At 39.6% G+C, this 27,421-nt stretch overlaps 7 protein-coding genes across 9 annotated transcripts; 3 read left to right on the forward strand and 4 right to left on the reverse strand.

The window, feature by feature from the left end:
- On the reverse strand, positions 6,888-8,615 carry LOC104726960 (cytochrome P450 94B1). The gene has a single exon (XM_010445940.2). It carries the CDS (start codon positions 8,542-8,544, stop codon positions 7,021-7,023), a length of 1,524 nt encoding a protein of 507 aa, XP_010444242.1. The 5' UTR covers positions 8,545-8,615; the 3' UTR covers positions 6,888-7,020.
- Positions 11,940-14,071, reverse strand: LOC104726961. The gene is made up of 6 exons (XM_010445941.1): positions 13,816-14,071; positions 13,073-13,118; positions 12,670-12,793; positions 12,460-12,524; positions 12,263-12,366; positions 11,940-12,168 (listed from the first exon to the last, which is right to left on the reverse strand). Exons 1-6 carry the CDS (start codon positions 13,930-13,932, stop codon positions 12,133-12,135), a joined length of 492 nt encoding a protein of 163 aa, XP_010444243.1. The 5' UTR covers positions 13,933-14,071; the 3' UTR covers positions 11,940-12,132.
- Positions 14,391-15,921, reverse strand: LOC104726962 (nuclear transcription factor Y subunit C-4). 2 transcript variants are annotated; one of them, XM_010445942.2, is made up of 2 exons: positions 15,064-15,919; positions 14,391-14,659 (listed from the first exon to the last, which is right to left on the reverse strand). In XM_010445942.2, the coding sequence occupies exons 1-2, from the start codon at positions 15,828-15,830 to the stop codon at positions 14,656-14,658; spliced, it is 771 nt and encodes a 256-aa protein (XP_010444244.1). In that variant the 5' UTR covers positions 15,831-15,919; the 3' UTR covers positions 14,391-14,655. The 2 variants fall into 2 exon arrangements, with proteins under 2 accessions (XP_010444244.1, XP_010444245.1); XM_010445943.2 differs by lacking the exon at positions 14,391-14,659 and having other exon boundaries at positions 15,060-15,921.
- LOC104726964 (mediator of RNA polymerase II transcription subunit 30) lies at positions 15,980-17,277 on the forward strand. The gene is made up of 3 exons (XM_010445946.2): positions 15,980-16,393; positions 16,712-16,804; positions 17,071-17,277. The coding sequence occupies exons 1-3, from the start codon at positions 16,034-16,036 to the stop codon at positions 17,167-17,169; spliced, it is 552 nt and encodes a 183-aa protein (XP_010444248.1). The 5' UTR covers positions 15,980-16,033; the 3' UTR covers positions 17,170-17,277.
- On the reverse strand, positions 17,296-21,209 carry LOC104726963 (CBS domain-containing protein CBSCBSPB1). Of its 2 annotated transcripts, none has more exons than XM_010445944.2 (15): positions 20,927-21,209; positions 20,612-20,760; positions 20,242-20,413; positions 20,001-20,133; positions 19,750-19,920; positions 19,568-19,646; positions 19,342-19,455; positions 18,916-18,982; positions 18,638-18,743; positions 18,492-18,550; positions 18,294-18,403; positions 18,088-18,203; positions 17,919-18,004; positions 17,732-17,821; positions 17,296-17,604 (listed from the first exon to the last, which is right to left on the reverse strand). In XM_010445944.2, exons 2-15 carry the CDS (start codon positions 20,749-20,751, stop codon positions 17,416-17,418), a joined length of 1,632 nt encoding a protein of 543 aa, XP_010444246.1. In that variant the 5' UTR covers positions 20,752-20,760; positions 20,927-21,209; the 3' UTR covers positions 17,296-17,415. The 2 variants fall into 2 exon arrangements, with proteins under 2 accessions (XP_010444246.1, XP_010444247.1); XM_010445945.2 differs by having other exon boundaries at positions 17,416-17,604; positions 20,612-20,757; positions 20,927-21,166.
- On the forward strand, positions 22,070-22,557 carry LOC109127666. The gene has a single exon (XM_019232858.1). It carries the CDS (start codon positions 22,214-22,216, stop codon positions 22,421-22,423), a length of 210 nt encoding a protein of 69 aa, XP_019088403.1. The 5' UTR covers positions 22,070-22,213; the 3' UTR covers positions 22,424-22,557.
- On the forward strand, positions 25,542-27,356 carry LOC104726965 (gamma carbonic anhydrase-like 1, mitochondrial). Its single transcript, XM_010445947.1, has 2 exons — positions 25,542-26,007; positions 26,713-27,356. The coding sequence occupies exons 1-2, from the start codon at positions 25,626-25,628 to the stop codon at positions 27,087-27,089; spliced, it is 759 nt and encodes a 252-aa protein (XP_010444249.1). The 5' UTR covers positions 25,542-25,625; the 3' UTR covers positions 27,090-27,356.

Genomic DNA, 27,421 nt, shown 5'->3' on the forward strand with positions numbered 1-27,421 from the left:
AAAAAAAAAAAAAAAAAAGATCACTATAGTAATACGGATGCATGATGGGTTTCGGATTTTGTTATAAGCTCTTATGGAAACAAAATTTATTTGTATCATTTATGATAATTGTCTTTTATAATATCTGAAATCTTGTATTTATGAATTACGTCCTAATTTCTCATTCATATTAATAATATTTTTTGTCAATAACTTATTTATTTATTTTTTTTTTTGGTAAGGAACAGGGACCAGATCCCCTGTAATTTTATTAAAAATAAGAAAACTAAACACGGATGAGTCGCGGAACTGCGGTTCCTCGGACATCATCGTTTACAATAGACTCCAAACTCAATGGACAAGACTCTAAAAATTGAAAGCCGACAGGTAGAGTAAAAGCATAGTTCGTCAAACCATCCGCAAGATGGTTTGCCTCCCTATACACATGAGAAATACGGACTAGCCAGTCCCTAGATAAGAAGCCATGGCAAAAGCGTATCAGGAAAGCTAGAAGATGTGTTTCAACAACCCCTGTTTGTAAAAACCGCACCACCAACTCTGAATCAACCTCTAATTCCAACCGGCTGATACTCTTTCTCCATGCGATGTAAAGACCGTAGTAGACCCCCCATAACTCTGCTAACACCGCTGAGCAAATCCCAATATTCAAAACAAAACCCCCTTTCCAACAACCAGTCGAATCACGTAGCACACCACCAGCTGTGGCAAAACCTAGGTTACCACGGGAAGCTCCGTCTGTATTCAAACGCATTCATCCCTCCTGGGCTGGCTTCCAACCAATCAATCTCTTGACTGTGTTTTGTCTCACTGCCCCCCCTTCAAACCCTGGTGCGCCTTCCATACTTCAGTGGCAGTATCGATCACAAACTTCACCCTATCTCGGCACTTCCCAACCGCTCCGAAAACATACCCACATCGCCATTTCCATGCCCACCAGACTCCAACAGCAAACATTATTGGCCATGGACACCCTGTCCCTACAGTTTTGGCACACAAATTAGTATGAAGCCATGCCAAAACCGTGTCATTGAAAAAAGCCTGCCTCTGCTGGACCGGAACAATGCAGTTCCAGATGCCTACAACAGAAGGGCAATCTCGAAGCGCATGGAGGATTGTTTCATCCCCACCTTTACATAACCGACATACTCGCAAATCACCCAGATGACGACGTTGTCTTTCCACATTGGTCATGATAACCTGATGTGCCACCAACCAGAGAAAGACTCAAATTCTTTTCGGTACAACCACCCGCCATATGCAATCAAAGAAACCTGCCATATTCTGCTGAACGACTCCTGTCTCTGTTAACTGAGCATAAGTGGATGTAACAGTATCAACCACAACAGCTACAAGTGCCAATTTAACTGACTGAGGCACATATGGCAGTATGCTATCCAAATTCCATCCCCTTCCATCACACCAAAGATCCTTAACCCGTATATTCTCAAACCCATCAGGGAGAGCCCTCGTTGTACTATCTAGTAATGGTTTCTTGGTGAGCTAAGAATCAGTCCAAAACTTGATTGCACGGCCATCCCCGAGGCTCCAGCGTTTTCCTACCATGATCACGACTTTCAAACCAATCTTAATACTCTGCCAAGTAGAAGAGCCTGGTCTCTTAGCAGCTAACCACTGTAGATTGTGAACATCTCCCACTCTGTATTTCCCGCGCAATATGCTCGCCCACAGGCTCGTACTGCCATTGAGCAAGTGCCAACCCAACTTCGCTTATAGAGCCTTATTCATATCGTGAGAGACTCTAATCCCAAGACCTCCTTCTCTCCTTGGTCTACAAACTCTGTCCCATGAGATTAAATGGAGTTTTCTTTTCTCAGGAGTAGACCCCCAAAGAAACGACCTTGACACTTTATCCAGACCATCCAGAACTGATTTGGGGAGGGCTATGGTACTCATCGTGTGTATTGGGATAGATTATAGCACAGATTTCGTCAGTGTAATTCTTCCCGCAAAGCTCAGGAAACGTCCTCGCCAACCTGCTAGTCGAGAGGAGACATTTTCAAGCACATCACCGAGCGTATCCTTATTAATTCTTTTCTGTAAGACAGGCATCCCAAGGTACTTCCCCAGATCAACTGTTGCCTTTATGCCACTCTCCTCACTGATCAGCTTCCCCAAATCCCTTGAAACATTCTTAGAAAAGAAGATTTTCGATTTCTCTAGACTGACTTTCTGACCAGATGTTGTACAAAACTTCTCCAGCACTCTCCTAATAACTCGAATCTGAGTAACTGATGCTTCCGCAAATAATATTAAGTCGTCCGCAAAGCATACATGCGAGAGTTGAGGTCCTCCTCGAGAAAGACAGATAGGTTTCCATTCTTTTGCAACTGTGGCCATATCTATCATGTGACATAGCCTTTCCATACAAAGCACAAAAAGGTAAGGGGACAACGGATCACCTTGTCTAAGTCCCCTTGCTGGTCGAAACGAGGTAGTTTTTTCACCATTCCAAAGAATTAACATTGAGGGACCTTTAACACACTGCAAAATCATCTGGACCCATCTCTCCTCCAAACCAGCAACCCGTAGAGTATCCTCTAAAAAATCCCACCTAATCTGATCATATGCTTTTTCTAAGTCTAACTTTAGAAGCATCCAACCTTTTTTACCCTTCTTTCGATGCATGGAATGCACTGCCTCCTGAACTACAACGATATTGTCTGTACTCAAGCGTCCTGGAATAAAACTTGACTGTGCGGGTCCAATAAGCTTCCCAATAACACGCTTCAACCGAAGCACCAACTTTTTAGTTAGAATCTTGAACAAAACGTTACACAAACTGATGGGACGAAACTGAGTTATCCTCTCCTGGTTAGTCACCATTGCTATGAGTACAACAAGTACATCATTAGTTTCTAGTGGGAGAACCCCTGTATTAAAGAATTCCAAGGCAAATCTGACTACTGATTCACCAACTACTTCCCAACAATCTTGATAGAACACCGGCTGGTAACCATCAGGACCCGGAGCTTTAAACCTTCCCATGCTCTGTACTGACTCTATCACCTCAGTGGCAAGAAAAGGCTTATTTAACTCGAATTGTTCCCCCTGTGTAAGCGAGACAAACCCCTCCGGAGATAGTTTGTCCACCACTACTGGAACATCATCCATTGAATACAAACGCCTATAGTATTCCACAACAAGAAGTTCCAACTCCTCCGTATTGGTAATCCAGACATCCTCTTCATTTTTCAACATCTCAATCCTATTGTGACGTCTTCTGATGACCGTTGACGTGTGGAAATACTGAGTATTTCTATCCCCAAGTGTAATCCATTTCTCTCTGGATTTTTGGAACCAGAGCACCTCTTCCTGCTCTAGCACAACATCAAACGAATGTAGTAGTTCTTCTTCCTTTCGCAGCATATCATCAGACTGATGAAGCTCCAACGCATCTTGAACTACTTGTATTTCACGCATCAATGATTCCTTCTTCCTCTGGATATCTCCAAACACTTCTCTATTCCATTTTTTAAGAGTAACCTGCAAAGCAGACAAGGCAGCCGGAGTCTTTAAATGACCATCCCACGATGCAGCAAGTAATTCTTTGAAACTATGATGCTTCAACCAGGCTGCTTCGAAGCGGAAGAGCCTGCGTTGAGGATCCCGTCTAACCACTGGAGACAGCTGGACATACAAAGGCGCATGATCTGACGCCAAGAAAGGTAAATGAGACGCACAAGCATCCTGCCATTTTAGTCTCGTTTGAGGACAGCACAAGACTCTGTCGAGCTCTTTGCGATGAAGTTACATTCGGTTTTCCCTCTTTTCCATGTATACTTGTTCCCACGAAATCCCAGATCAATCAAAGAAAGGCTGTTGATCCATTCACCGAAAGCCAACGAATCCGATGATAACCTCCCATTGCCACCTGATCGTTCATCCACACGAAGTATGGTATTAAAATCCCCTCCAATGAGTAATGGCTCCTCTAAAGATTGGATAATACCACTCAACTTCTCCCATAGACCACTGCGACAAGTCACTGATGGAGCTGCATACACCACGATAACGTTCAACACCTCTGAACCGGATGTTATCTGTGCTTGTATGAATTGATCCGCTGCCTCCACAATAACCAAATCCCCAATACTCGATCGCCACAAAAGCCATAAGCCCCCACTCTAGCCCTCTGCATCCACTCTAAATGAGTTCTCAAACCCAAGACCTTGACAAATTCTACTCGCTCTATCTCCAGCAGCGTGAGTTTCAAACAACGCAAGCATCTCCGTCGGGTGCTTCTTCAGCATATACCGGATTGCTCTTCTAAAATTGGGTTTATTCGCCGCCTGGCAGTTCCACAATAAACAATTCATCAGCAATTGTAAACCAAAGCTCCAAACTACCGGGGAAAGGCGTTATGGTCGACCTCGACCCTCCCCATCCTTTGCATATCTCCTGAGATAGGATCAAACCACTATCAACCTGGGTATGTTCCTGCCCATCAGACAACTGCATACCGACCTCTGCGTCCCGTCTCATTATTTCCTCCGGTGGACGACTTCTCCAATCAGTCGAGAACACTCCTCCCGATCTCCCCACGTCAAACGACTCCACCCGGAGTCTTTTTCCACTTGTGAAACCCCCTGTCTCTCCCGTGGTGGGTCCAAAAACCAACCCTCGTGTGAGCTTGAAGGAGAGATTATTATGTTTTTACTTCGGTCCATTGGGCTCAAAAACCTTCCCACCACCTGGCATGTTATTTTTCGGTCCATCACGGTGCACCCCTTTATCCTTCTCCAAATTTAAATTAAACGGCACCACCTTAGCTTATGAATCAAGTCTCCCACGATTTGCCATCCTAGCTGGATATTCATTCTCCTTATTTGGACCACTTAATACGGCAACTTCCCTAACTTCTCCCGATAGCAAATTATCTCCCAAATTACCATAACTGTTTGATATTTCCAAATCCAAAGATTTTGGAATCCCCTGCAGATTTTCCTGCGATCCACCGGACTGTGATTTCGCTGCAAACACAATCTCAGCCGGCGGCTTGTCTACCCGTCGTCCCTTTCTACCAACCACCGTGAACGCCTCCTCTTGGCCAGACACGACTGATGCCTCTGTTCCCATTTGCGTTAACATTGGAACCCCAGAAGACTCCACCGGCACACCAACCTTCTCCATCGGAGCGCCCGACTTTTCCGCCGCTCGTTTGGGACATGCATGGACCAAATGACCATACATACCACACAGAGAACAGATTTTTGGCAACCCCTCATATGCCACAAAGTACCTCTCCCTATTCACAACCACTGAACCCTTCAACGGTTTAGTGAGATTAACCTCTACACACACTCTGGCAAAGCGAGCTCGCTCACACTTTGTGGTTGTCACATCCACCCGAAGAGGCTTTCCCAACCCACGCGCAATAGCCATAAGGATCGATCTATGATAGAATGTCAGCGGAAGATCAGACACCCTAACCCAAACCGGCGTTGTTACAATCTCATCACGCGAAGGGTTAAAATCTGGTGACCAATCCTTTACTAACAAGCAATGACCAAACACCCTCCATGGTCCCCCCGTTAAAGCCGCCATGTACTCCTCCTCTAAATCAAATCGGACCATAAAGTACTGGTGAGGGAGATTTATAACCACCATGCCCCCACTTGGTTTCCACATCTCACGCAACTTCCGACTCATAACAGCGATAGGAACATGACTCCCTAAAACTTTCACGATCATGCAATGCTTCCACAACCCCCGCATCGCTTCAATCACTTCCTCCTCAACCGTTATGACCGGTTCACCCGCTTCCCCATCCGGGAACTCCAACCGGACTCTTTCTGTGACAAACGCATCATCCAGTACACTCTCTGGAAGAGGAACCCCTCCAGCAGTGCACCTCCGTACTTTGTCCACCCATCTACCTGGAGCATCCGGTGGATCCCCAGGAGATCTCCCTTTCTCTCCGATATCCATCATAATCACACCCTGCTCGTCCGCCACCCCATCCCCGTCACAAACTCTCGCCATTCGCTTTATCGAATATTGTTCCATACTATTTATTTTATTATTATTTTTTTCTTTGATGTTAAACACATAAAGCAATGGACTTCCATCAAGCCTTTTATTCACTTGAAGATTACAGTAGATAATGGACATGTAATATTTTTCCATGTTTTTGATGGAACCAAAACTGCACACGTTACCAAAAAATGATTGTTTTACATCATTTATTCTATTTGTTTGTATCATTTTAAAACGATGCTAAAATAATTTGCATCATTTAAATAAATAATTTACATTTTGTTGATGCAAATAATTTGTATCGATTAAAATAAATATTTGTTTCAATTACTGTATTAATGTTCATTTACATCACTTATAAAAAATGTTGCATCATTTTTACTAAATTGATATAAAATATTTGCATCATTACGGATCTTTGCTTTCGTTGGCTATAAAGACTCAAATAAACCAAAAATATAGGACGTTACAATTATCTATGCCAACAACTGTAATAGTAAGTATTTCAATTCTTTTGGTGAATTACATGTGTTTTTATTTAGTAAAATCATCTAATAAATATGTTTGATTTCATTTCATGACCAAGAGGAAGAGTGACAATAGACAATCAAGCTGCCGATATGTGTATTAAGGATGAGTTAAATGATTTCCTTAAAAATAGCTTGTGTTATTCCGACCGATTAGGCAAAGTCTTGTAAGATAATTGTTAGGTGATTTTTCGGTGAAAATTTGAATATCTGTAAACTCGTTGTATAGATATACAAACAATCGTTACTGTACTCAGTTTGTAAATTGTTTAATATACACTTTTTGTGACCTATGTCTCTATCAAATTGATTAATATATGGCATCCACTTCCATAGGACCATTTATATCATTATCTATTCACAAGTACATTGTGAATCATACACATATATTTATTTGATTTAATACAAAAACCACACATTTTACATACTAGTTGGATATTTTTATAAGGACATGACTTGATTAATTAAGAAATTATTATTATATACATCAATGGGATTACACTTGCACTCTCCTCTTGATCTTCACCTTTAGCCCACCAGCCATGTGAGCCGTTAACAGAGGAACAAATACCGGCCGGTTATTGCGAACTGGTACAATTTCAAACCGACTCAATACTGAACCAACCACGTATTTCATTTGTGTGAAAGCCATGTCTTTGCCTATGCACACCCTTGGTCCGGCTTGGAAAACCGGAAACTTGAACGAGCTAACACTTTTCAAAACCGGTTTAGTACCGTAATTTGGTTCTTCCTCAAACCACCGGTTCGGTTTAAACTCGTCCCAGTCTTGCCCCCACACCTTCTCCATCCTTCCCATACCGTAAGGGAAATAAGTAACTTTGTCTCCTTTTCTGACAAATGTTCCGTCCGGCAAAACGTCGTCGTTGGCTGCATGCTTCGAGTCCCAAGCCACTGGTGGGTAAAGCCTCATTGCTTCACAGAGACATGCTTTCGTGTAACTCATCTCTCTCAAATCCTCGAACCCTAACCCTAAAGGTCCTTTGCCTCTCACTTCTTCCAGTATATTTTTCTCTACGTCATCGTTTTGACTCAACAACCAAAACAGCCACGTCATCGCCGCCGACGTAGTATCCCTTCCCGCCATAATAAAGCTTATGACACTATCCCTCACGGCTTCTTCCCCGTGGCCAGATGCGAGAAACCTCGACAAGAGGTCTTGCTTGTCCGATACGTCGCCACCGATATCGAGGCTTTTCTTTTTGGCACGGATGATCTCGGAGACAGACGCGTGTACGGTCATGATCGCTTCTCTCAGCCTCCTCTCGCTCCCTATGTTCAACAAACGCTTCAGCTTCCACACGGCGTAAACCGGCTCCGTGGCGCGGCGAGCGCTGATCTCCGCCGCTACATCGAAAGCCTTAACAAGATCCGGAACGGGTCGAGTCAAATCCAAACAATCTGGATCCCAACCCAACGAAACTTTACAAACAACATCGAAGGCAAAGCGCTTCAAAACCTCCTGAAGATCAACCGTACCTCCACCGTCCGCGGCGGAGGAAAGCACCGGAATGAGGCGGTTTTGAACTTCCTCACGGAGGATTTCGAAAGTGAATTCCCTAAGAGAACGCATAGTAAACTCGTGGCTCGCAAGTTTACGCTGAGAGCTCCATAACTCGCCGTCAGAATTAAAGATTCCGCCGCCGAGTAGATCTCCGAGTAGCTCGGTGAAAGGTTTGCCTTTAGGGAAGTTACAAAAATTTGTTTTGAGAATGTGCTCGACGTTTTCTGGGTTCGCAGTGATAATAGTCCGACGACGGAAGAGGAGATCGAAGGTGATAGTTTGAGAAGGAGAGACACGGAGGAGATCGGTGTACCACTGAAGAAGACGGTGGCGGTTTTTGTTAAAGGAGATAATAGAGCCGATGAGCGGATACGACGTCGGTTTAGAGGATGATGTGGTTTTGGGTTTTAGGGTTTTGTTGTTTGAAAAGGATGAGAAGATGAATATGAACCCCATGACTGGGAATAGGATGAGAAATAATGCATTGAACATTTCCATTTTGGAATTCTTTGGTTTCTTGTTTGGGTAAGTTAATTATGTTTGTTTTCCTACATGTTCTTGGTCTGTAAAGGAACTATTTTACATATATAGAAGAATGAAAACAGAATAAAAAGTTGTGGCTCCGACCATATGACTTCGGTACAGAACACGACATAATTAATAAAGTTATCATCTTTTTCTTTATTGTCACTCTTTTTATTTTATTTGCTAAGTGATTGTCTCAACCCTAATTTTGATCAACGAATACGAAGTTGTTTTGGGTAGATGAAAGTTTTTCTTTTTTTTTCTTCGTCTTACAAATGTAAAAATGTCATTTTTAAAAATTACAAAAAAGAAATGGAAAACGGAAATATGTGTAGGCTCGTTTTTTATTTTTGTCAAATATCTAAGCTACTTTTAGAAAGAAGTTATCAAACATATGTTGGGCTGTTTGACCATTATAAATTAGACTTTCAAGGATTTTGCTTTTTACTAACAAGAAAAATTGGTATTCTCTTTGATATAAAAAAATAGTTTAACTTGATCAACAAAGTTGTTTTTGCTTGAAAAGATGAAGGAAGTAAACTATAGTGTCAAACTGATAAAGAAGTAAAACGTTTTATTAAATGTCGACGCAACATGGCAATCACACAGACACAGGGACCAAAAAAAAATGAAGATTGATTTGGACAAGCTAGTACCACCCCGCACTGGTGGGCAAGTCTCCGGCCAAAATTTAATAATATCACTACAAGAAAAATGTAGACACGGTTCAGACACTGAAAAGGTTAAACATTTTGTGTGTTATGTTTTTTTCTACTATGTTTAGGTTTGATACGTAAAACATTCAAATTATTATTGATTAATGGAGATAAACTTATAATATAGATCTCTAATGTGATGTAAGTAGAGTTGTTTATTGTAAGTCTGTATGCATAGTCTTTTGTGATGCGCGGAATTGAACCGTCGTTGTAAAATTGTTTGTATAAATATATATATGTCAATTTTTAAAAATACTAATACAGATAGCTAGATTTGCTCTCCATCTATGTTAAAACCATTAACTACAAAAAAAAAAATTGAAAGCATCTGCTACTGACGCCAAAAAAAGAAGAAGAAAAAGTACGCATTTTGATTGTAAGGTTGTTGGTTGCATACAATTACAAGCAACATATAATTAAGAATATAATCAAATCAAAATTAGCCTGTTTTCATTAGTTTTGTTTCTTAAATCATTTTTAATAATATAAAAGAAGGTATCAAGTAAGAAACGTTTCCAACATTTCTTATATTAGAAACATTTCTTTGATTTGTTGAAAAATATTGCTTATTTTATTATTATTTTGGTTTAAAGAAAATTTTAAGAAACCCCTAAAAAACACCAATGAGGATAGTCTTAGTGGAATATTACACATAGGTTGTTTTAGAATCTTTCTTTCAGTTAATTAGTACATCTAATAGTACTAATTAGTACAAACGCTATTAGTAATCTAATCATTAATTATAAGTTCCAGCACGTGATGACATAACTGGGGTTTATTGAATAATGAAATTTGATTCTTGGGGGTTCTCGAAGATCTTTTGAATCAAAGGGAATATCGAATAATATACGATAGCATAATATTATATATGCAATAAACATTTTTTTTTTAAAAAGCATTTGTAAAGAATCTTAAGGAGTTGGTCCGTATATATGCCGGCCAGAGACCAAGATAAAAAAAGTGTCGATAAGAAGAGATGCGAAGAGTCTCTTATTCATGGCTAAATCCGAATTCTGATCGAAACGCATAATATATTGCGGTTCATATTTCGAACCATAAACTATATGTTTTAGCCATTTTCCATAGTTGTAACTTGTAAAACTCGATTTTTACAAATAAAAAAAATATCTTCATAATCGATAGAACTACTTACAAATTTTGCCATATATATAATGGTGAACTATCATTCTATCAAAGATTATTGTGTCCAATATGATTGCACGTATGTTGGTTCTAAACTTCTAATTATATTAATTGAATCAAAGCTCTATACAAGTCTAATGAGTTGTAGCTAGGTAGAAAAATAATTTCATTACATGATGAGGACAAAGTATTTGGTTGGAGAATCCGCCAATAAAGAGACATGTGTCGGATAAGATCGAACACGTTGATGAAATCCTTGAGCCGAAATCTAAAACAAATGAATGCACGATTCTTATTAACTCACTGTGTATGTCGAAAAACCAAATAAATATACACTTTTTGTGACGACTAGTTCAAGTTGGATCTTTATCAGTTTTGGGGCACGTGGTTCTCGTGGTTTGAAACTTGAGTTTTTTTTCTTCAAAAAAAAGTGTAAAAATCTGATTACTCTTTGTTCCATTGGCTTTTTTTGTTCAAGCTCCTGCTTCATGAAAATCATCCACAGTTAGTTTTAGAGTTATCTATAGATTGATGTTTTGAGTTGCTCTTTTCCATATATAATTGTTAATAAATTTATGATTTTTAATGAGTGAAAAAGAAAATATATATTTTTATAAATAATATATTAAAATTAATAGTTAAGAAATTAGATAAAAACTCAAAACAATAATCTATTGGGAATATATGGAAAAGCAAAATGGTGCATACAAATTATTTGGTTATCAATGATTATTAGACTGAGAGAGAAAACATTATTAGTTAGTCCATATGCAAAATATGGGAAAAATGTATGTGAGATTGGGTGTATCGTATGGAGCCACTCACGTTGTGACCAGAAAACGGCGCCGCTTGGAGAACGTGGGTCCATATATATTTTAGTACAAAAGCACAGAACCATACAAGTCCCATTAACTGCGAGTTTCCCCTTTTACTGTTTTAGAAACTGTCCACAAGTGTCCCATTCTTGCGTTCATTTAACACATTTATAGCGACAGACACCAAAAAAAAAAAGATGGCCTGTTTTTTCTTTTTTTTTTTTTATGTATACTTAAAGTGCTCCCTCTCTTTCATTTTTTCCTTCTCACCGTCCAAAGAGAGAGAGCTCGTGGTTTTGAGTCCAGCACACCGATTTTTATGATGCTAAAAAACGGAACTCGTTTTAATATCAGTATAAATGTGATCTCGAAAGTAAACTAAATTTATATAACCAACCAAATATATAGAGTTGTTAAAGTTCTTATATTTCCAGGAAATCAAACCGCAAAAGGATTTACATGTTGGGTCCCTTACATGTTTCACTTTTTGGTAGGTGAAATGGAATTTGAAATCTTTTTATGTCTAACTTGCGGGTCAAATCTAGTTTTGCGTTGCCTACTTCTCCTTTGATTATTTTAGTTAAAACAGTCCAAAAAATCACATTTGGTTTCCACACGGCCGTCTGGTTTTGGTTTAGTTCGGTTCTTATATCAAAAGATGAAATCCATGTTACAAAAGGCACTAAATCTTTGATGAGACCCAAACCAAACCAGATTCATAAATCAAAAGTGTACCATCATTCCTGATAATCAGAAGAGATCCAAAGGATATGTTTTGATCAAGAACAGCAACAATTTTCATATGACAAATTCTCCTATTTGGAAACCTCTAAAGATACATATATTCACCAGGGCGTTTTCTCAATCTTGTTGATCCCTCTTTAACTTCAGTTAGCACTCTTCAGCCGCGCAATGAGCTCATCCTGCAAGACCAGTCAAGTTTCATAAGAGCCCAGATAAACCAACCAGATTGAGGAGCTCCAAAAAGTTTTAACAGAGATTTCAACATGGACTTGCCTTTCTTCCTTTAGTTGGGAGGCCTTTCTCCTTGAGAAGGGTACGGAGCTTCTCTACAGTCAAAGACTGAAAGTCTTTTTCGCCAGTGCGACTGCTTGATCCTTCTGTGCAGATCAAAACATATTATGTTTTACTCCAAGTAACATGTGAACTTCTTGAATATTAAATCAGATACAATTGAAGTACAAAGAGGTGACCTTGTCTAGATACATTAGCAGCTCTTTTAGCTGGGTTTCTGTCGTCCAGAGCCCTATTTGCAGCCCTAAGATTAAGAAAAAGTAAAAGATGAACAAACCATTTGTGTAGCCATCAGGAGGAATAGAAAATTCTCATAACAGTGTAGAAGTTTCAGAATTTCCAGTTAGTATTCTCATAAGAACAAATTGAGATGAGATGTGATTAGTTACCTCTTTTTAGGACCATCTTCAGCGGTTCCTTTGGCCTCTTTCGAGCTAGATTCGCCTTTTTGCTTCTTTAACAAGAGAGATCTGATTAGTATATTCTGCAGATTTGTTTTGATATCTTGTCCTTCTGGATATATGACCAATGACAAAGTAAGCTTTCTTTTATCAGACAAGAGTTAAAACAAAAAAACAAAAAATTTCTGAAGGAAACAAGTTGTGTTACTGAAATGCATCTGATAATCCGGCGACTCCTAATTACTTTTTTTATACTGTATCCATTACTCACCCAGAGAGAAAATGAAAAAAGGAATTACTTTAAGAGATTGCTGCAAGAATCTGTCTCTAAGAAAACAACTCGTCCGAACAAAGCAGAAAAACAAATGGAAGTTTTTAGATAAATAAATACCTGGGGGAGATGTGTCATGCTCACAAATGTAGACCCGTAAGCTTCCCTGAAATCTTATACAAAAGAAAGTTACTAAAATGTATAATTCAACTTCAACATGAAAAGATTCACTCGCCGGTCAAGCTACAAAAAATCTAAGATTATGCGAAGTAAGTGCATTCACAGGAAAGATAGGAAGGATCTATCAACAACGAAATTGTCAAACAAGAGAGTGTAATCAAAGTACAAATATAACGGATAAACAAAAAAAAAAAAAAAGCAAAAGTTTTACATGCCATCGATACAGACTCAAAGACATCTGTTTTCAACTTTAGTGAAGTACAGTTAAACAAGATAAGATCGATAGTCAAGAACTTGAAGCAGTCAATTCATATCATTACACAATTCGACTACAAAACTCAAAACCTATAAAGCAACATAAATCTTCATGGCACTGGCAAAATCCAAAGAAAAAGCATAAACTTTTGAGCATAAAGTGTGGGAACCTTAACTCAAAATTCACAATAACCCATCAGACTGATTACATTCTACCCCAAAAAACCAAAAAAGATCTGGGAACTAGAATCGAGTGAGCAAGATCTGAATCAGTACCAATGAGTTATTATTATTGTTTACCAAATTTTGAATAAGCATAACAAAGGTAATCACTTTCTCAACCCAAAATCCAGAATCAAAAAATAGGTCTTAAACTAGTAACAACAAAAATTGGCGGCAAAAGAGTTAGTTAGTTCGAAGTAAATTACCGGATTGGAAGAGACGACGGTAGAAGAAGACAAGAAACCGCGTGAAGGAAGGTCAGTCAGAAACTTTGAAGCAGTTTCATCAGAAGATTCAGGTGGCTGCGACGATGACGCTTCCATTGCCAAAAATCACTGATAAACCCTAGCCCAGGCCAGATGATGATGAACCGAGAAAGAGAGAAGGAAGAAGAGCAGAGAGAGAGAGATAGAGAGAGAGCGAGAGAGCGAATCGCTAAGACAGATTACAGAAAGAGAGAGGGAGAGTCGCCGTACCGAATATAGTAATTGGACAGAGATATGGGCCTTATTGGGCCTTAAGATAAGTTTAACTAAACTAGAAATAGAAATTAGCTTCATGTCCCGTAGAAGGTTTCTTCTGAAGTGGGTAGTAGCCTAGCTAGTGAAATCCGATTGATTACATCACAAACACATGAAACCAAACTAAGTAGATATATCACTACAACAAAAAGTTAAAGATTTTAGTTTGCCTGAGATTTACAAGCTCTACAAACCTATCATCTTGGTTCCTTAAAAAGAACCCTAGGCTAGAAAACATATATGCTCAAACATATGCTCTGTACATTAGAATTGCCATAACATAAATTAGAATAGGCTGCACATTAGATTATATATATAGTTAAGCAAGTCTGCAGTTTTGTTTGCTGCAATAACTTGTAAGTTAAACAGGAAGAACAAAAAGAGACTTTTTGTTTGTTTGTTCTCTCTCTCTCTCTTTCCAAGTAAGCCATTAAATCACAAACAGGCTAATATAAGAACCAGACACTTGCAAAATTCAACGCAGGGTCGATGATGATTAAATCCCTCAGCCTCTGGTTCCATAGCTCAACTGCACAACATTGTACACAGGTATTGCAAATGTGTTAAGAGTCAAAAAAACAAAGTTTTTGTTTATGAGTCTCAAGAAATGAGCAGAGGATATAGTAATTGAGAAACGATGGTGGGATATATATACACTAGTATTAGAAATTTAGCATATTTGATGAAGATATCTTGGATTGATGAAGCTGATACATAACTCTAGAACAATCAAAGCAAGCTCATGAAGAATCTTAAGAAACCCTAGATACTCTAATTCAACAAGCTACATTGCTGCAACTATGCAACAACAAGCTACATTGGTACAATTCCTCTTAAGACTAATCAAAGCAAGCTCATGAAGAATAATCTTAAGAACCCTAGATAACCGAATTCAACAAGCTACATTGCTGGATAAAACTAGATTTGGCTTACCCCTGGCTATCGAGATTTCCATGGCCGCTACTTCCTCCACTTCCATAAGACACATCATCACCGCCACCGCCACCAGCTGAGTTCTGCCAAACGCTTTGCCATGCCTGAGAAGGAGGCTGAGCATAAACACCGCTAGGATCCATCGCCGGTCTTCCAATCATCATACCTCCAGGAACAGCCGGTTGTCCCATCGGCGGATAATAATAAGGAACACCACTCGCGGCTTGAGGCACCATACCTCCTCCTCCTCCTCCGAGAGCCGCCGCAGAAGCAGCATCTTCCTCCTCCTTGATCTCTTCCCTAGGAACAATATCAACAAGGAAATCGAAGATATCGGTTCTAGTAATCGCAGCAGCGATATCATTCTTCTGAAGCGTACGGCGTTTGTTCTCCTCAGCGTGAAGCCAAGATCTAATCGTTAGCTCAAGGATGAAAAGCTCACATGCTTTAGCGAATAGAATCGGCGCTTCCGCGGAGATCATACGCACATCTTCGTCAGCTTTCATGATTTTTTTGATCCGAGCTAGAGGAAGCTGATGGTTTTTGAAATCGTTCACCTGCTCGATCTCTTGTCTCTGGTAAGTCCAGAACATTTGAAGCTGTTGTTGTTGTTGCTGGAGGAGGTGGTGGTACGTCGCTCCTCCTCCGGCGATGATTGATGAGGATCCAGATGGAGGAGGAGGGATTACGGTCGTGACGGCGGAGTTAGGAGGATACGCGGAGGTTGGTGGTGGTGTTTGGTTGTTCTTGTTGTTGTTGTTGTCCATTGGATCTATGCGTTGTGATTGGATCAAAAAGATCAAAGAGCGTTTTAGATTGTTTTCGTCAAATGGATTGGAGTAATAGTGGATAAGGTAGACAGCGATGTAGCTGATTTTGTTTTTTCGTTAATATTATATAGTTTCAAATAACGATGTCGTATTAATAAGTTCCATAAAACGACGCCGTAATCTAAAGCGTGTTCGCTGCGATGGAGGAGAAGCAGGTCTCGATGACGACACAGGAGCTGGCGATGGAAGGAGAGAAGCATTTGGAAGAAACAATTGAAGCGGCGTTTCAGATAATTTCAGCTATGAATGATGAGCTTTGCAATCCTTCCTTGTGGTCTACATCAGCTACAGCGAGTTCCTCCATGACGACGACGACGGGTTCTAATGGCACGGCTCTTGTTTCCGCCGATGCGGCTGCGATTGATGAAACATCGCATCATTCGGAATCTGGTGGTGGTGGAGGAAGTGGGAATAGTGCTCTGGATGAGGCGAGTCTTCGATATAAGAACTCAGTGACTTCGCTTCGTGCTGTTCTTACTGCGATTCCCAATTCGCAGAAGGTACTGAATACTGAAAAAGCGGAGATCTTCAATTTCAATGATAATGTGATGTTACTAACTATTTTGAGTAGTATCTTGTTCTGAGATTTGTTGCTGGACTGAGGAAATTGGAAATTCTAGGGCTTATTTGTAATCAGTAGAGTAATCTAACACCGTCGTGCTCGAATCATAAGTAATGGTAGCAATGTTAGGAGTTTAGATGAAGGATCTATTGCTTGTAGAGTATCGTCTTCTTCGTTTGTTGTGAACTTGCCCTACACCTATGGATGAGAGCTTTTTTCAGGTTTGGTAATCATGATTTTATTCAATCTATTACAGGCAAAAGCATCTGAAATGGAAAATGGTTTAGGATCTCCTGAAAGTGAAGATGAAATTGAAAATCTAGAGGAGCAAGCCTTAAGTCTCAGAAAGGTATTTTTACACCTCTTTCATTTTCTTTCAGAGTGTTATTTTGTTGCTAGTGCCATATTGGTTTTGGTTTCTGTACATTGCAACTTACATAGCATTGAACTTGATTCATATTCTGTACTGTAGTACTAACTGTTCTCTTTTCCACTTTGTAGTATATAAGTGTAAGCATCATTAGCTTAATAATTTCTTGAGTACCTTTTAGTCATCTGTTAGTTTGATTTCTATGTTAATAACCTATGAAAATACCGAAATTGTTGTGAATGCAGGAGATTGCAAAGAAGAATGTCCATGTCAAAGAACTTATCGATAAATTTCGGGAGCTCATTGCAGATATCTCGACATGGCAAAGCCCTTGTTCTGTTTAAGTTTACTTTTTTGTTGACAATAGTGAGATCAGTTTAGATAAGATTCGAAGCCTTGTTCTTGAATCCCTCACTGATGTATTAGTTATTGGAGTTATTTTGTTATTTTGATTTCAAGAAACCAGAAAATCTCAAAGTTACTTTGTATATAAAATATTTCAGACAAAATCTTGAAAACCTGCTTCTGTATTTCCCTTTTTGTTTGTATTGATCTGTTAAAGAAACACTTTTTGTAGTGTTTTTGAGAAGTTAATTTCCGAATCTTTTGAGATAAGCCATAAAACCAAGACCAGCTACTAACGCTGCACCAGCCGCAACTCCACTATAAGCAGTAGCCCAAGCGTCTGACTCTACGTACTCCATTGATTCTGCTGATACTGCTGCTCTTCTCCTTCTTCCTTTGCCTTCTCTTGAATCATCCAAATGTAATCTCAGACTCTACAATTTATAACGATTCAATCACCAATTCAGCTAGCAAAAGGGGTTGATGTTCTTCATTTATATCAAACATAGGTGATAGGTTTAAAGCAAGAGGAACACTTTTCTATGTATATATCTATTTTACCTTCCAACCAATTGATTTTGCATGTTCTATGGCTGCTTGAAGGTCACTATCTGAAGCCAACAACACTTTATCGTTGTCTTCATCTTCATACTGCAGATAACCATCATTATAACATTTAGGAACTGCCAAGAGAAGACTTAGAAAATGATTGCGTCATTGTCTTTTGTAACAATAAATGTTTACATACCAAAATTTGGGGTAAATTATCTGGATCGATATCATCCCCTACCCTCTGAATGATCGCGGTTATCACTTCTGTCAAACTCCGAGTATCTGCAATTTAAGAACCAATCCAATTGAGTAAACAAAAGATTATAACAGTTTGATTGGCGAACAAGAACCAAGATTATGTGTACCGCTTATGAATCTGTGTTTTCTGTGCTTTTTGTCTTCAATCTTGAAAGAAAATGTATTTGCAAATGGGAAAGATTTCCCTGTCTCAGTTTCCGAAGCAACTTTCATGGAGCTCTCACTGAAACAAATTGTTTTCCAGTCAGTAAAACCACGGTTTTGTTTGAAAAGATACTCGATTAATAGTGTTTAAGCAAGACTAGATAATAACCTCCTTGAGTCCTCGTCGTCCTCATTAGGAGACAACGCCATTGCTGAATCCCAAAACTTTTGCATCATTGTGTTTGTTGCCTCATTATCTATTCCGGCAGTAGTTCCAGCCTATACACGTCAAAAAACATGTTTCTAGAAAACAGTGGCTTTGCTTTAAACGAAATAATTTACAGAAGTTTCAAGAAGCGGGAGTTACTGTGGCAACAGCAGCGTGAGTGACATGGATTACATCGACAACTGCAACTACATCTCCTTCTGTAATCAGAAACCCTTGTTATTTACATATGTTAGCCTTTTTAGTTTTCGTAAGACTTTACAATGAAAACTCTTCAGAATTTTAACCTTTGTCTGTAACGGGAAGGTGTAAGAATTTTCCCTCGTGCATGATGTGCAGAGCTTCAACAATTGGTGTGTCAACTATCGTAGATTCTGGATTCTCAGTCATAACCTGTGCATTAATGAATGAGAACAAACGATTAGATTCAAGAAATTGAAAATTGCTCCATCACTAAACTGGAAATAAGTATCTAAGAGTTGAAAAATTGATTCAAAACTTAAAACTAGAAACTTGAATAAAATAAGCCAGTGAGTCTGAGAAGGAGAATAGTCTTTGATCATACCTTTTCAACTAGAGTCTCAGATGGAGGAAGATTTTCAGCCACGACCCGCATCAGTATATCCTTGGAACTAGATAAATGGAAAACAAAACTCTTGAAAGTTAGTGATAAGTATCCAAAAGGAAGACAGAAGAGTTTAGCCAACGCAAATCTTAGTTCAGGACTGCGAATAAATAGGAGCCTAAACAGTTCTGTTCGGTATCAGGGAATCTGGTACATGTGGTTTGGTTGAGTTGGGATTCTCTTGAATAGATCTATCTGTTCTAGTAGGGGTATACGAGATCCCTATCACTTAGCTTACATTATATAGTGTCTGAATGGAAGTTAGTACAAACACTTGAACCGGGAAATGGGATGAATGTAAGGCTTTCAGAATCTATAGGCTAAAGGATACAACTTCAAAAGCTTTCAGAAAGGAGGAGAACTCACGTAAATATTCCTCGAAGCTTGTCCTCAATCATTACAACTGCACAACTTGACTGAAATTCAACCATCTTTTTAGCTACTGTCAACACTGTATCGGTCGGTGAGACTTTCAAAACCCTGAACAAAAACCAGTGTTAAGTTAAAAAGCACATAATTGATGCGAAAGAAAACAATGCAACCACTCAAGATGGTAATATAAATCTAATTAGAAAAAGTAGAGATTACCTACTTTGTATCATCTGGTATAATTGTTGATAAAGAAGGTCTAAACATCCGGTCTCGTAGTGTTTCAATGAAGGTGTTGGGAACTACATGAAAAATCAACATACTAGACACGTTCACAATCTGATAAAACAAGAGGCAAGAGATAAAATGAGATGACTGCAGAACAGGGTTCAGCTCCTTGCCCACCTGAAGTGTTTGTTCCCCAGCTTTTTTCAACACCTTCAACAGCAGCAGCTATTGCCTTACCTTTCTCAGCGGCCCTCTCCATACGAGCAATCGCATCATACAAACACTTTGCTATATCTAATAAAGCAATAACTTCGCCATTTTCAACAACAGGCAGATGTCTGAATTTTCCTGTAGTAGGTATAGCCTCATTAAGGAATCATACACAGGGATCAGATGAACATCAGGAACTTATAAACAATAAGACAAACCTTGGACCATCTTTTGGAGGGCTTCAACCGCAAGTGTTTCTGAGAGAACAAACATAGGGTTCTTCGTCATAACCTTGGAGACAGGTGTTTCCTCGACATTAAGTTCCTGTGAAATCACTCTTGTAGCTATGTCCTGCAAGTGCCATAAGAAAGAAACAGACATTTTGACATTTCCTTCCAATGAGTGTTATTTTTAATAACTTTTTACAACGCTTGGAGGCAGTCATAGTTAGTGACATACCTTATCAGTAAGAATCCCACAAAGCATTTCATTAGAGTCAGTCAATAACAAGGCATCAACTCGCCGTGAAGCCATCCGTTTACAAGCTTCATATATAGTGGTTGTTGCTGGAACTGTAAGAGCTTTTGATAGCCTTAACCGTTTAACAGTTCGCTCGCCTCCTGTTAAACCCCTGATCACAAACCCCAAAGGCATCATACATTTAAAGAAGATCACCAAGCTAATACTAAAGGGGTCTATATGCACGTGTGTGTGTGGAGGTAAATATACCTAGAAAGTAGAAACCAACGTTACAAAGGGGTAAACGTTCTGGGTTAATTGCAGTATATAAACACGAGACCTAGGAGGAAGAAGAAGAAGAGAGACTTACAAAGGGGAACGAGAAACAGTGAGAGATCTGCGGCCAGTGTCGGGAAGTCGTTCGCCAATATCCATAGATTTCTTCTTCCCGTGCAATGAAGCAGTCGTCACAGATAAGCTCCGTCTCGATGACCCGCCTTGGTTTGCCATTTTCTTCTACTGTATGATTTTTTTTAAGAAGAAATCAAACCCTCGGAATTGTCAACGCTTACCGAAATCGATTTTGATTAAATGTCAAATGATTGACAAATTTGAATAAGGAAAGTTCTGAGAAAACGCAACGATTCAAGCAAAAAAAAAAAAAACACTAAGAATCACAATTTACCAGGCGAATTCGTCGGGGTCAATTAATGGATTCTCTTCTGGGATTTATGTTTAAAAAAAAATTGAGCTGAAACGAAGTTAAGAATCCTAGTTGCGTTTCGTAGATGCTCTCTCCTTCCTCAAATGTTCGTGAGAAAGATAACGGCAAGAAAGAAAACGACGATTTCCGAGAGAGAAAAAAGGATTCTCCCGGGAAAGTGATGGGAAAATCAAAAGGAGAAAGAAAAAATTAGAAAGATGATTTATTTTCTTCTTCTTCTCTGTAAAAACGTGTTTTTTTNTTTTTTTTTTTTTTTTTTTTTTTTTTTTTTTTTTTTTAATTTTGTGCTTTGCCCCCAATCGGATTCTTTTGATTTCGATGCTCTCTCTGTCGAAACTTGGAGTTGGACGACGCTACCTTTTATTATTATTATTTTTATTTATTTGGTCTTTTGCTTTTTATTTTGGCAATATAGTGGTGTTAAATTGTTGGTTATTGACAATTCTATCCTCAAGGAAACTAATGGATCAGAGATTTGTTTCTCATTTGGCAAGGGTGGTATGGTCATTATCTATTTATGGTCATCATTACAATTTACACACGATTTGATTTGATACTTTCTGTATTATTTTTATTTTAGTAATTGGATTTGTCTTTACTCTTTCTTTTTAGTAATTGGATTTTTTGTTTGTCTACGACAGTAAATGCAAACTGATTTTTACTTAAATAAAACAGATAAATTGTAATTAGGAGATTAAAAACGTGTAGATTAATTACCAAATGAAAATTAAACTATATCCACGCTGTCTGTCTCATTTTTTTTTACTGTATTTAAATTTTCAAAAAAAAATATTATTATTTGGAGTCTTTGACCAAAAGAAAAGAAAACAAATAAATTTCACAACAATTTTGACCAAAAATAAAAGAAAGAAAATAGTTAATGTCACAACAATAACCAGAGATTTGTTTTAATTAAATTTAAATAAAATAAAATAACAATAAACCAGCTTTGATAGCTAAGATAGTATACTGGGCCGAAAACTTAGAAGTCCATAACCAAACACCCCCAGCTATAAGATTCACGATGTTCGAAATATTCTCCCTCTAAATAAATTAATATTCAACTAAATCTAATGTAAGTCCACGTGGGCACCAACAATTGGTTCACCAGACCATTAGCTATCACATCACACGAGAAGCTTCGTCTCTAAAACAAAACACCAAAAAAACTCCAGCTCCTTCCCCACTCTCTCTCTCTCCAAATTTTTGCGTTTTAATCTCTCTCTCTCTAGAACAAGAGAAGTTATTATGGCGGATTGGGGACCAGTGTTGATCGCCGTGATCCTCTTCGTAGTTCTATCGCCGGGACTGCTTTTCCAGATTCCGGCGGGAGGTCGAGTTGTCGAATTCGGGAATATGCAGACCAGTGGCGCCTCCATTCTCGTCCACGCCATCATCTTCTTTGGTCTCATCACTATCTTCACCATCGCCATTAACGTCCACATCTATTCCGGTTAAAATTTGTACCCAGACCAAAACCGGTTCTGTTTGGGTTTTTTTTTTTTTTTGATTATATGATCTGGATTTGTTTGTAACATTCTCGGATTTGTGAATATAATCAAATTTTTNNAATTTTTTTTTTTTTTTTTTTTTTTGTAAAAAAAAAGATCAGCTCATATGAGCCAATAAGAAGGAAAAGAGTTTACAAACAGAATATGGTGCGGTGAGGTATGTGTTTGACGTGCCAAAGAATCCGCACTTGCATTAGCATTTCTAGGTATATAAGATAAAGTAAAGGAAAAAAACTCCTCCCTATCGATTTTGATATCGTCGAGGTAGGTCTTGAAAGCGGGCCAGTCATGGGGAGAAGACACCATCTTCACCAAGTCTGAGCAATCTGTATAAAAAGTCACCTCTCGATAATCATGGCCAATCATGCACCGCATAGCCCAAACTAAGGCTTCTACTTCAGCATGCAGTGGGGAGAGACTTCGTCTGAAGTTGGCTGCTCCCTTCGTCGTCGATGCTTCCTGAGGGGATAAACACACCCAACATGCACCCGCAAAGACGTCCCCAGCTTTCCACGAGCCATCTACAAAACACCTGTAACCAGAAAAATCAATAGGCAATAGTCCAACACGCCCCAATTCCTGAGTACTAGTGCGGGTAGGGTTCGATATAAAATTGTCACCCTCATCCTCGGCCTGAGCCTGCAACCATACGGCCGCCTCCCCTAACGCTAACCTTACGACCTCATCGGGTTTATCCCTAATATTCTCAAAAACATATGCATTCCGCGCCTTCCAAATATACCACATAATCCAAGGAAAAGCCTCTACGCGAGAACCCGGATTGTCAGAACCCAAGAAATGATCCACATTTGCATACAGGGAATCTGTAGGAAATGAGACTGAGCCAACCAGAACCTGAGCTAGAGCCCAAGTCTGTCGAGCTGACGGACACCGAAAAAGAGCATGATTTACCGTTTCCTCATCAGCCCCACATCTAGCACAACCTGCATCACAGGCAATACCCCACCTCCTTAGAATTGCCGTAACCGATATACAGCCAGATAAGACTTGCCACATAAAATGTTTTATCTTTGGTGGGCAGGCCACCCGCCAAACACCCGCAAGAAGGGGATTAATGTCCGGCCCTAACCGAGGCACCTGAGACTCTTGTTTTGCCAAACGCACCGTATCATACCCTGATTTAACCGAATACTTCCCGGATTTCGTAAAATGCCAGCCTAGAGAATCCTCCCTCGGGGTACTACCCAAAGGTAGAGCCCCGATCAAGGCAGCATCCTCCGGACTAAAATGCTGGAGGAGCAGATCAATACACCAAGAATTAGTTTGGTGATCAATAAGATGAGAGATTTTTAAAGAAGAGTCCAGAGAAGGTCCCTTACTCATAGCTGGTCTTGGGGATTGAGCTGGTACCCATGGATCTGTCCATATAGAAATGGACTCACCATTCCCAACTCGTTTAATAAGCCCTTTATTAACCAAAGATCTAGCTGAAACAATACTCCGCCACCCATAGGATGGAGAATATGAACGTATCGGATCCATAGGATTCGAATTCCTATAATATCTGCCCTTGAAAACCCATGCAAACAGGGAGTCGGGTGACTCAATCAGCCGCCACAATTGTTTTACCAACAAAGCAGTGTTAAAATCATCCACATTCTTAAAACCCAGACCACCCAACTGCTTACTCCCGCATAACTTCTCCCAAGCTAACCAATGCATACCTCCAGATTGTCCCGAACTCCACCAAAATTTTGCCACAGCACTAGTAAGCTTTGACGTGACTGATTTTGGCAACCGAAAGCACGACATGACAAAAGTCGGTACCGCCGTTGCAACCGATTTTATCATTACCTCCTTTCCTCCCTTGGAAAGTTGTTTTGCGGTCCAACCATTAGTCCGACTCTGTAACCGATCCCGAACAAAGGAAAAAACCTTCGTTTTGGATCCTCCCAAACTCTCAGGGATCCCCAGGTAAGAGCCCATCCCGCCCAAATTCGATATCCCAAGCACTCCCTGCATCTCACGCCTAACCTCCTCTTCGACCTTATGTCCAAATTGGACTGAGGACTTCTCAAAATTAATTTGTTGACCCGAAACCGCCTCATATGTCTTTAAAATTTCCAAAATGACTCCACATTGATCCTTGTCAGCCTTACAGAAGAAAAGACTGTCATCCGCAAACAACAAGTGTGTAATTGGTGGACACTTATGAGCAACCTTAATCCCAGATATGAGTTTATTCCTCTCAGCCTTCCGAATATTCGCAATTAGCACCTCCGTACAGAGAATAAACAAATAGGGAGATAACGGATCCCCCTGCCTCAAACCTCGCTTCGGCTTTATTAAACCATTCGGTTGACCATTAATCAGTACCTTATACTCAACCGAAAAGACACAAAACAAAATCCAGGAGACCCATTTATCCGCAAAACCCATTTTTTGTAATAAGGCTTCAACGAAGCCCCATTCGACCATATCATATGCCTTGCTCATGTCCGTTTTAATTGTCATATATTGCCTTTTACAGGATGGATTAGTCCTAAGGCCATGAAACATCTCCTGAGCAATCAAAATGTTATCCGAAATCAGTCGACCTGGCACAAAGGCAGACTGTGTTGCCGAAACAAGTTTTGGTAACACCAACTTGAGCCTCTGACACAAAATCTTAGAAATGACTTTGTACCCCACATTACATAAGTTAATCGGTCTTAATTCTGCCATCCGGGTAGGCTTAGCCACCTTGGGAATAAGACAGATATGCGTCCTATTCAAACTCTTATCAAAAACACCCTCCTCAAAAAACCGATTGACCATGGAAACAAGATCCGTCTTGATAACCCCCCAGGCCTTCTGGAAATTTCTTAATCAAAATTTTCTTATGATATACAAATCCACCATTATTTTTTTGGGATCTTGTATCAATTTGTGGAGTTTGTTTGTGATCTGGTTTAGTTTTTAAGTGCTACTTGACTTGACACAATAATAATTACTAAAAGCTGATAAGGCTTAGTAAAACGACGACGTTTGTATCACCTAATTGGGCTTATAGAGCATTGGTCCGTTAGGAAGCCCAATTTGTATCTCGTTCAATTTCAGGTGGAATCTTTCGACGACCATTCTCTCTCTCTCTCTCTTTCTCACTTTCTCTCTTTGCAAATCCTTGAAGAAATCCAAAATCCATTGCAATGGCGACTTCGATAGCTCGACTTTCTCGGAGAGGAGTAGCTTCTAACCTGATCCGTCGTTGCTTCGCTGCGGAAGCGGCGTTGGAGACGAAGACGGAGGTGCCTAAGCCGCAATTGACGGTGTCGCCGTCGCCGGATCGGGTGAAATGGGACTACAGAGGCCAACGACAGATCATTCCTTTGGGACAGTGGCTTCCGAAGGTAGCCGTTGACGCTTACGTGGCGCCGAACGTTGTGTTGGCCGGTCAGGTCACAGTCTGGGACGGCTCTTCTGTTTGGAACGGCGCCGTATTGCGCGGCGATCTCAACAAAATCACCGTCGGGTTCTGCTCTAATGTACAGGAACGGTGTGTTGTTCATGCCGCGTGGTCCTCCCCAACAAGTTATTACTCTTGTCTCTCCATTTTTTTGAAATTTGTGTTCTGATTATATGTATTTGTGGTATGCAATCAAAGACAATGTTGATTGGGATTTAGGGTTTTCTTATTAAGTTATCAAATGCTTATGAGAGGGTGTCAAAAACTTAGACGAGTATGTATGTAAATGCGTAGTTCTTTAGGTGATTAGTGCTACAGGAATCAAGAAACTGGACTGATGATTGAGCTTAATACCGTGAGTTGAATAGATAAGCACGGTAGATACTACCACAAACAATCATCTTGTGTAGCAGTAGGAAGTTTCCTAGCAAAAAACATTATTGAAAACAATGTCTCAGTGTGGTTCTCTAGTTACTCGTGACTGGAAATGGGATTTTGTGATGATGATGTGAGCTTGTTTTTGATTTTATGATGATTAAGCCTGTGAGCTTCTGTTTGATCCAAGGTTGAAGCGAGGGTTTATGTCAAAGTTTTAAATAGAGAGACCATCCTTATTTGACTATGCTCTGCAGAATTCTCTATGAGGATACGCACAATATCTATTTAATTATTTTTCTGGTCACATCTTGTTTATCTTTTGAGGCTAGAGTATTTCTTGGTTTTGCTTTACAAATTGCACTGAATCATTACTATTTTCTGCAGTTCTTACTTGTGATATGATAAAATTACAAATTTTGATTCTAGGGTTACTGTCTTCTTTAAATTTTCAGGATTACCAGCAGCGACAATTATCGACAGGTACGTGACAGTGGGTGCATACAGTCTTCTGAGATCATGTACCATCGAACCAGAGTGCATCATCGGGCAACACTCGATACTAATGGAAGGATCTCTGGTCGAGACCCGGTCAATTCTGGAAGCGGGATCAGTTGTGCCGCCAGGAAGAAGGATCCCGTCAGGTGAACTATGGGGAGGCAATCCAGCAAGATTCATAAGAACCTTAACCAACGAAGAAACCCTAGAGATCCCAAAACTTGCTGTAGCCATCAATCACTTAAGCGGAGATTACTTCTCTGAGTTCCTACCTTACTCAACTGTCTACTTAGAGGTAGAGAAGTTCAAGAAGTCCCTTGGAATCGCCGTTTAGAAGCTTCGTCGTCTTTTTCGGGTTTCACTGTCGTGTGCTTATCTATCATATCATGAGGTCTCTCTCTGCATATTGCAATAAGTAGCTGAAGAACATCAAAACAAGTCCGGCTCTCTTTTCTTTTTGGTTCTCAAATGTTTGTCTTCTCGTTTGTTTTGGGTTCTTTGTAAAATTCCATTTACAACTGATTTTGGCTGGATATTGTCTGAATGATAATGGCGACCACTTCCGGTTATGTTGTATGTGAGCAAAGCAAAGATTTGCTGAGATACATAACTAATTATATAAACAAAACAAATAATGAACTAAATTGTTTTTAGTTATTTGGGTTA

This window comes from Camelina sativa, chromosome 11 (genome assembly GCF_000633955.1).
Source record: "Camelina sativa cultivar DH55 chromosome 11, Cs, whole genome shotgun sequence".
Lineage (NCBI taxonomy): Eukaryota > Viridiplantae > Streptophyta > Magnoliopsida > Brassicales > Brassicaceae > Camelina > Camelina sativa.